Source organism: Drosophila grimshawi, unplaced genomic scaffold, assembly GCF_018153295.1.
Source record: "Drosophila grimshawi isolate 15287-2541.00 unplaced genomic scaffold, ASM1815329v1 contig_311, whole genome shotgun sequence".
Taxonomy (NCBI): domain Eukaryota; kingdom Metazoa; phylum Arthropoda; class Insecta; order Diptera; family Drosophilidae; genus Drosophila; species Drosophila grimshawi.
Window position 1 is genome coordinate 9,632,906 of NW_025063098.1, and position 10,195 is coordinate 9,643,100.

General features: G+C 39.1%; 1 protein-coding gene across 2 annotated transcripts; it reads right to left on the reverse strand.

The window, feature by feature from the left end:
- Positions 1-320: 320 nt before the first annotated feature.
- LOC6564031 (protein hunchback) lies at positions 321-8,370 on the reverse strand. Of its 2 annotated transcripts, none has more exons than XM_001989812.3 (2): positions 7,764-8,370; positions 321-3,606 (listed from the first exon to the last, which is right to left on the reverse strand). In XM_001989812.3, the coding sequence occupies exon 2, from the start codon at positions 3,587-3,589 to the stop codon at positions 1,046-1,048; it is 2,544 nt and encodes an 847-aa protein (XP_001989848.1). In that variant the 5' UTR covers positions 3,590-3,606; positions 7,764-8,370; the 3' UTR covers positions 321-1,045. The 2 variants fall into 2 exon arrangements, with proteins under 2 accessions (XP_001989848.1, XP_032593338.1); XM_032737447.2 differs by having other exon boundaries at positions 321-3,609.
- Between the last annotated feature and the right edge of the window lie 1,825 nt (positions 8,371-10,195).

Consider the following 10,195-nt stretch of genomic DNA (forward strand, 5'->3'; position numbering starts at 1 on the left):
ATAGTTATGCATTTCTTTATGTGGCATATTGATTTTTTTTTTATTAAATATTACATAAAAACATTTGGGAAACTTTCTTAACTATGCTATATGGTACACGTGTTTCTTGAAAACAAAATTCTCCTTACACTGGGATCGTAAAAAGTATCGATTTTGATTTGACTTTGGTTTACATTTAGATTAATAACTAGAAACTAATTAATTTTGATCCATTCGCTCAGATTGCGCTTCATATTTTGTAAATATTAGTTTATACATTTAATTATTTTCTACACAGTTATTATATGTATTTGTAATTAAATTTAAAAAATGTTGTGGGCTTTACATTTATTTGTGGATTTCTTATAAAATCTTTATATTTGTACTTCTTTTTGATCGGTATCAAAAATATTGTCATTATGCCGAAAGAGTTTCACAAATGATCAAAATCAAATTATTTTTGAATATATGTTAATCTTTTATTAATTCGAGACTTAGCTTTAAACTGAAATTAGTTTCAAAATCAAAAAGAAAAAAACAGTCGTGTTTCTTTTTAGAACTAAACATTTATTTTTATAAAAAATAAAATAATATATTAATTGCTGATATTGTAATTTGACTTTGGACTCTTTGCTGGCTAGGCTTACAAATTAAAGTTATAGTTGACTTAAACTAAGGCTAAATACGCATTTGAAATTTTTAAACCTTATTCAGGGTCGTTATTCGGTTCGCAAATGTTTTTGTGACTTAATTTAAAAAAAAATAAAGCAAGGAATTGAGAGAAAGAGAGATAGAGATACTAGATAGATAGCTGCTACATAGATATATTATATTAGTTACGGTTACAGAGTTAAACATGAATGTGTTTTGGTTTGGTTTAGTTTGGTTTTCTTTCGAACTTAATTCTAGAGTTAGTTGATAGCATTTTAGTGCATTTTTTGGCTTATGTACAATTCTCGACAACAAAATCAAACTAAACTACGAGTATTTACAATTCTGGACAACGAAATATGTTAATAATAATAATATCTAATAACAATTGAGGGTGGGGTGCTGTGGGTGCTCCTTAGGAGTGCGCATTGCGTGCCATGTGCACGAAGAGTCCGACGGGTCCATCGCATTTCTCGCCGCACATGTTGCACTTGAAGACATCGTCGCAGCTGTGATAGCCCATGTGGATGGTGTAGAGCACGGCGTCCTTGAAGTAAATATCACAATACTTGCACTCATAAATGGCCGGTGAGCTGCTGCTGCTGCTCGAGGATGAGCTGGACACGGACGCGGATGCAGATGCAGACGCGGACGCAGAGGCTGAGGTTGAGGCGGCAACTGTTGCAGCTGGAGTCGGATTGCTGCTGCTGCTGGCATTCGAGCTGTTGCCGGAGCTGGAGGCCGTTGAACTGGCACTCGTATTGACCTGTGGCACATGACCCATCGTTTCCATGGACTCATCCGCTGAGCTGGCACCCGAGCACGGATCATCCGCCAGCTGCTTATTGGCACTGCTGCCAGAGATCGGAGATGAGGCTGTGGGCAGCACACTCGATGGCAGTTTGAGCTGTTGCTCCGGCGTGGACATTGCAGCGGACTTCAGCTGCAGCAACGTGTCCAACTTCAGCACACGGCCCTTGCGTCGGGAGGCGCTGCTGCTGCTGATCAGCGGTGTATCCTCGTCCTTGATCTTTAAATTCATTGCCATGTGATTGTTCAGTGTTCGCTGTTGTTGCTGTGGCTCCTCCTTGATCGGAGTGCCTTGGGACAGATCCATGGCTGAATCCACTGACTTGCGCTCAAAATCATCCTCAGCTTCCTCCTCCTCCTCCGGCTCCTGCTCCTCCTCCTCGTTGTCGCTGTGTGCTGGCAATCGTTGCAGCTGCTGCTGTTGCTGATGTTGCTGCTGCTGCTGCTGTTGCTGCTGCTGCTGTTGTTGTTGCAGCTGGTCACGCATGCGCGGCGATAGCTGGGCAAGAACTGCAGCCTGCTGCTGGGCGGCAAGCATTTGCAGATTGAGATTCCAGTAGGGAAAGAAGGCCATGTTGCGATGATTCTGTTGCAACAAACTGGCCAAAGGTGGCAGCAATGCGTTCGACAAACTGGGCGCCTGCTCAACGCTGCTGGCAACACTCTTCGCTGGCGACGGTGGCGACACGGGCGGCACAGTTGTTGCAACTGCAGTTGCTGCAGCCGCCGCTGGCATTGGGAATCCTTGCAAAGCAGCCGATAGCTGAGATGTGGCTGCTGGTGGAATAACTGGTTGCTGGTGCTGCACAGATGTTGCAGCTGTTGCACTGCTGCGCTTGTTGCTGCTGGAACTGGAACAGTTGCTGGAGTTGCCGTTGCCCGAGAGCGATTTGCTTTTGGGGCCACGTCGGGTGCCATAGACATCGATGACCAGCGAGGGATTGGGTGTGCCATCCTCATCCAGGACCATGCCCGGCTTGTGACCATACTTGCGCAGATGCAACTTGAAGCTGTGACAATATTTGGTGGCATAATCACAATCGGCACACCGATACTGATACACCGAACTGTGCGACTTGCGATGCGAGTTGAGCATCGATTTGTTCACACACGTATAGCTGCACTTGTCGCACTGGAACGGTTTTTGGTTCTTGTGCTTGCGTATGTGGTACTCCAGATGATGCTTGAACTCGGTGACAAACGGACACTTGGCGCACTGCAGTATCTTGTCCGGTTTCATGTGGGTGCGCGTATGCGCCCAGAAATCCACCTTGGTAATGGCCACCACGCCGCACGTTTTGCACTTGTAGTTCTTCATCTTGCCATGCGAATTGTAGATGGGCATCCGTATGTTGGTGTCATCATCCTCCGACTCGGCCATATATTTCATATCCTCACTCGAATTGGACATTAAATCATGCTCCTTCTCTGGCTCCGCACAGGATTGCTGGGACTTGGCCGGTGACTTTGGTGGCGTTACATCCATGGGTGGAGTTAGTGCCTGTAATTTGTCATTGGCTTGCAGTGCAATTGTTGCTGCTGTTGTCGTTGGAGCAGCAGCAGGTGTTGTTGTTGTTGTCGTTGCTGTTGGACTGGGACGCAAATTGCTAGCATAATAGTGCTGCATGGGATTGGGCAAACCGGGCGGCGTCAACGGATTGAAACCGCCCAGTGTCAGATGATGATGTTGCTGCTGTTGCTGTTGTTGCTGTTGTTGTTGTTGTGCTGCCTGAAAGTGTTGCTGATATTGTTGCTGCTGCAAGAGTTGCTGCTGCAGGGTGGCATCAAAGTGTTGCAAGCTATTCTGATCATTGTTGCTCGGCGATGGAGTCATGGCAGCAGCACAAAGTGTATCCATGGGTTGTTGTTGTTGTTGTTGCTGCTGCTGCTGTTGTTTGAGGTATTGCTCCAGTTGCAGATTGGTGTTGCTGGGTGGATTGGGTGAGGGCAACGGCGATTGGTGTGGACTACTTGCATTGCTATTGCTGTTGCTGTCATGCGGATGCTGATGATGACTGTGATGAGCATGATGATGGTGATGGTGATGCGAGATGGGCTCCTGCTTGATGTTGGCGGCGAACATGCTGCTGTACCACGCATTGTGCTGCTCATAATTGGGCGCTGCGGTGCTCGTCTCCCAGTTCTGCATCTTACTGCTGCTTACGCCTGCTAGCGAGAGAGAGATAGAGAAAAGCAGATAGAGAGAGAGAGAGAGAGAGAGAGAAAATTGTAATGAGCTGCTTTTAGTTAAAAAAAAATTGCAATTTAATGCGCCTGCGTCAAGTTTTTTATTTTCATTTTATTTTTTTTTTTTGCTCGCGTTTTTCTTGTTTTTTATTTTTGCCACCCCTAAAAACGTGCCACGCTTCCCTTACTGCCACTGGGGTGGCACAATTTGAGTGAGTTTCACACAAAATGGCTGGCGGGAGGCGACTCAGGGCATCCTTATCCTTGATGCTCACCTAGCGCAAATCCTATATGTATATATCTGCTTATATGTATATTCCAATGATTGTGATGGTGATCAGGATCGGGATCTCGGATCTCAAGTGAATTGTGCTGTGCGTCTGCTCGCTGGTGAAATGAACGTGTGACTGACGTACAAATTGCAAATGGTTGTGGCTTATATATTTGGGCCAGGTAGACGCGCTTGCACGCGTCAAGGGATTAGATGGGCAAAAAGGTGAGCGAGAGGTCAGGTATATACCAGGTCGCGAAGTCGCGCACTTCTCTCCTTGATCCATTCAAACTGGATTAGACAAAAAAAAAAGAAAGCAAAAATTACGCGCATTTGGATTTGGATGATCCGGGCCGAGAAGCTTAAGCTATGCAGATTAGAAGAGAAAAACGCGACGCGAATTTTCCCCTCGCAGTGGATTAAAGTTAATCAGCGAATATGGATTTAGATTTGCTGATGGATTTGGACATGGTCGAGGCTGAGGATGAGGACGTGGCAGGCACAGGCTGCGACGATGCATTTCGCGTTTAATAATAAAAAGCAAAAAGGATTTAAATTAATGGTCCACACTCACATACTACCCCAAACACATGGCAAGTATGTGTGAGTTGGCTAACGAATCAAGCACAGCTGCCAAAAATAGAAAATATTTCTCAGCAAATTGTTATCATTTAAGGCACATAAATTTGTGTATTTTTAATAGTTATTGAATTATTGTTATTTTTGCAGAGCTGCAATTTTCTATAAAAAGTTCCGGCAAAGTAAAAATAAAAATGTGCCAGCAACGAACAATTTCATTTGGAATATTGTTAAATAATCAATGCAAAACCAATTTTGGTATTATACAAAAAATATTTTCCGTTCAGAAAATTTCATTTAAATGCAAATTAAATATTTATTTGAAAAAAAAAGTGCAATTTTATTGACTGCTGCGCAAATTTGAATGCTTTAGAAGAGAGTTCTTTGCTAACGAATTTTTTGCGTATTTATTCTAGAAATGCATTAATTTTTTCTATTTTTTCGTTATAACATTTAAATAAAATTTATAATTACAAATACAATATTGTCAATAGTTTCAGTTAGTTTAAGGAATTCAACAACTATTACACAATCTACGATATTTGTATTATGTTGTTATTTTTGCCATTTCTGTATGAAAAGTTTCAACAAAGCATTTATAAAAAGAAAATTGCATGTGGAATATTATTAAATATTCAAAATAAAACCAATTTTGGTATTATACAAACAATATTTTGCGTTCACCAATTTGCTATGCATTTTTGAATACTTTGGGAGAGAGATCTTTGCTTACGGATTTTTTTGCGTAGTTTTCTAATGAATCCATTAAATTTTATATTTTTTTCTCTTTTTTCGAAAGTTGCATTTGCCGCATTTCGGTCAATTGTTTGTGCTTTTAAGTAAATATTATTAAAAACGCAAAACGTAAGCAGCATGGGAGTGGGGATGTGGTTGCGGGGACGGTGGAAATTTCTACAATACTCATGCATAATTGATGGTACAGGAAATTTAGCGCTGCACAAGTTCTGCGAGAGAAGAACAAAAGTAGCAGCAGACGCAGCAACAAATTTATTGTATAATGTGCTTAGCATATTTATTTAATTTAGCTAGTGATATTTTTAAGAAGCCAAATTAATTGGCTTGTCAGTCCAACAACAACAATAACAACAACAACAAAGAGAGAAATAGAGAGAGATAGAGAGCAAGAGAGAGAGAGAGAGAGAGATAGAGAGCGAGAGAGTGAGAGAGAGAGAGAGAGAGATAGAGAGGCAAAGCTGTCTATTTTTTTGCACACCCAACAACAAAAACAAGAAACAATAACAAAGGCAACAACTAAAGGCCAAGTGTAAAATTAATATTACGCCGGCAACTAGGATGATGAAGAACAGCGCAGAGCGCGGACGGGGGTGGCGGTGGCGGTGTGAATGCAACGCAACCGAAACTGCAAAGTAAACTAAACATGTGCTAGTCGTTTGGCCAACCCCAACCCCAACCACCACATCCCCCAAACCCCAACCTCATGCCCGGCCCGCTTTTGTAAAAATATCATGAAAATGGCAAAAATGGAAAATTCAGACGCAGAAAATGCGCCACAAAAAATGTTTTTGTTGTAAAATTTTGCATCAGCAGCAGCGGTTAGAAAATTGCTGCCGATGGAGGCTGGAAGGGGATTGTAGAGGGGTACAGACGCAAGATGAATTTGCGTTATAAAAAATTATTTATATTTAGTTATTGTTCAGCGATCTTTGATGCATTTTTTTTTTTTGCTATTTTGTTTATAAGTTTATTTGGGGAAAGCAACTGCATGGAATTTATTTAGGGTGGGGCGGCGCGCATTTCAATGTCAGCGTAAAACACGAGAATGCGTTCATCCATTTTTTGATTTGAGCAGCAGCACATTCAAAACATATTAAAGCAGCTGACAATCAATTTAGCAACGCTTGCCAAAAAATACAATAGTTAAAAAGGCAAAAGAAGAAGCCAAGCGAAAAGACAACGAAAAGCAACAGAAACAAAAAATAAAATAAAAACAACAAAAAAAAAAACTAACTAAACAAAAATAAACACAATATTCAAGATATTTTGGGTTCTTCAACGCTGGGGCAATATTCTTTTCGAAATGCACTTTTGGCAGATTGAAGCAAAATGGCGATTAAAAAATTGCAACGTTGACTTTGAATTATAGTTGAATGTCTAAAATTAAATTATTAAAAAGAAAAAATTAACAAAAATCAAAAGAAATTGCTAAAAAGTGACAGAGACGCGGACGGACGGAAAGAAAGGCGGGCAAAAAAAAAAAACAAGAAATACAACATGCAGTCGGACATGTAAACAAATAAAATTAGCTGCCAGGCAACGAAACGAAACAGGGGCCAACACTACATGGGACATGGAGGAGGGAAGCGAAACGAATGGGGGAGTGGCTGCTGGGATGGGGGGCTTGGGGTTGGTGAAATCTTGCAAAACAGCACGGGCAAAAAACAAGTTCGCTAGATCGGCTAAAAGCCAGACAGATTTTGAAATATTGTTTTAGAATTTTTTCTCTTGCATTTTTAGCAAATGATATGCAGGCAAGTGTGAGTGTGTTAGTGAGTTATGTGGTAGTATGTGTGTGTGTATGTGTGTGAGTGTTGTCTTTAAGGTTAGACAAAAAAAGAAGAACTAAAAAAAAGAAAAACTAGAGATAGAAACGGAGCAGTAAAGAAAAAAGAATGAAAGGCTGATTCCGAAACTGATACAAATTGTAACAATTCGAAATTAGATTGGTGTGGAAATTGCAAAGATAAAATCATTTATTTTATGATTGCTACTACTATATGTAGATAATATTCTTTTCCTTTAAAAACGTTTAAATTATAAATAAAATCAAGTGAATATTAAATTATTTGCAAGTATTTTCAAGCAATTTAATATATCTCTTAGAATCCACTTTTCTTTCCATTTAAGAATTATAAAATTATAAATTAAATCTGTTAATCAGCACAAGTAAGAAACAAAAATATATTATTCACACTTTCAGTTACCCTTAGGAACCTACTATTCTACAATACACAATATCATTATAATTATGACATATTCTAAACGATATACTTTATTTTTCAGCACTCATTTTAGGGTTTTGTGTTTGCTGGAATGCCTCAACAAATTTGATATTTGCGCTGTGCACTATTTTTGAATTCTCGATTGTTTTTGTTTATTTTGTTCGTTTATTCTGAACCCCCGAATTGTTGTTGAGTGCACTTTCATTTAACTGTAAATCTCTAATATTTATGTGCAGAGAGCATTCTGAAGGTGAAATACGCAATAAACCTGTTGTTTAGTAATCTGCAAATTGATATTTACATACCTGCGGCAACTCCGAGCAAATCTCAAAAAGTTTTTGGTCCAAAACGGGCGTGGGCGGAATTGGGAACAGGAGCGACTGCTGTGGAAGCTTTCGCGCTCTCTACACTTGACCGCGGCACCGTTAAATTAAACAAAACGGCGATAAAAGTGCGTGCGAAACAAAAAACGCGCAAAGCACACAAGCACACACATTCATACAGACATACACATGTACACGTACACGCACACGCAGTTGGAGTTGTGTGTGTGTGTCAGTGTTGGCTGCTCCTTTTTGGTAGTTTTTATCTATTTTTTTGTTATTTGCCTTTGCTTTTTAGCTTTTTTGTGCGAAGTTCGCGCATGTGCGAAAAAAACTCTTTCGAAGGCTGTTCCGTACTTTTTTTTTTAAATCCGCTTTCTAATGCATGAAAGTTTGGAAAGTCTTAACACAACCACTGGCAGATTATTTGTTTGTAACGGATTTTTTTTTTTTTCTTATTTTTTTAAATTCTTGTTTTCGGTTTCGCTTTCGTTTTGCTTGAGACACTCGTCGTCCTTTTTGAGATGATACTGATGGTGCTGCTACTGCTGCTCAGCGACGTTCGGCTTATGCGAGGCAGTGAACACGACTGACACGAATTCATGCTCAACTAGCACTAGTCATAGCTGAAAATCATCTTCGCATAGTGCACAGCACTGGCCCAAAATCAACTCAAAATGCAAACGAAACAAATGTCAAAAATGCATGCACAAAACACACAAAAACACACAAAATGCTCACACACTCACACACATACGCACAGCCAGAAACGCACGCACAGCAGCCAAGCTGAGAACCACACAGAGAGAGAGAGAAAGAGAGAGTGGAAGAACAGACGTTTCGCTCAATTACAACGGCAAAAACAAAACACTCAAAGCGGTTGCTGTAACAGACTCAATAGCAGTGAGTGAAATGCGCCCCATCCCCAAAATCGGCGTTCAGTGACTGGTCCACAGCCGCCCCAAGCCAACGTTCTCGCTCTCGTTCTCGTTTCTCTTTGCTTCGTACTCTCTCTCCATCTGTGTGTGTTGTGTGCTCTCTTCGTCCTGCTGTATGCGTCTAATATGCATCCTTTGGCTACGCACTGCATTTGGCTGCAGTTCGCAATTGCAGCTGTCGTTTAATTTTTTTTTTGTCAAATGTCGATGTATTATTGATTATTGATTTTTTGCTTACTCGTCTGTCTTTGACCACTGCTCAACAGTCTCAGCTGCATTGAGTCGATTTTGTTGTCGTTGTTGCTTGCAGCAGCGACAATTGATTTCTGTGTTTTTGGCGCTTTAAACCAGCATTCGGCATTAAGTTTTGGGCAATGTTCGTGCAACAGCACAAAACATTGTTGATTGTGGAAACATGGGGCAATAATGAAGCATGTGGTTGAGATTGATGGCACCGCACAAAGTTGCAAAGTTCTAGTTGCATTAAAGGGTAACCGTTTTGTGCTTTCACTTTTGAATTTTGTACTGTGTGTGTGTAATGCGTGTGTGTATGTATTATTTATTTATTGCATTGCAGCTTGATTTAATTAATTATTGTATTGCAAGATTAAATGATGTAGTTGAAATAATGGCAAGCTGTTAAAATTGCTTGCAATTATTTCAACTACATCACATCCCAACTTTTTTTGTGTATCCCAACTTTTTCCATTAAAAAGCCGAAATTTTCAAGAATGCTTAAGACTCCAACAATTACAAATTTGTATAATTAAAACACTTTTTTGTTCCTTTATTATGAGCCCTTAGATTAATGCGACCAAATATAATTTTTAAAAATTTGTATGTATTCACAGAGCTTAAATTTCTTAAATAGATATATTGAAGATATTCATCTAGAGAGGCACAGCTATTAATACTAATAAAAAAAAACAGCTCAGATAATTAAGATCCAAACCCGATTTTTGTCTTTCCGAATAAATTCAAAATATTGACTTGTTCCTTTTCAGTAGAATGTGTGTGATATATTTGTGATAAACATCAATAACCAAATTCAGCTATTTGTTGTATATATCTACATCTGTAAATTTAAGAACAACAAGCTGCAAAAATATAAAAATTAATTTCAACAACATTTTCAAATAAAATTTGTAGCAAGAACATTTAAGAACGATCGAATAAAGCAAGTAATTTTTTAATAATAAAGCATATTAACGAATAATGCAAAAGTATGTAAATATTCAATATGACAGTTAATTTATGTTTTATTTTTATCAATTAGAGTAAATATATGATATGAATTATTCTTTTCATATAAGTAGGCCAGCGGACTGAAGTTCAAATAAAGACATAAATAAATTAATAAAAAAAATATTTTTATTTTTCAAAGATATACTAAAATGAATCTTTGAAAAACAAAATTTATGATTAAAAAAGATTTAAAACTAAATGATATATTTTAAGATAAATAAATAGAGTTGT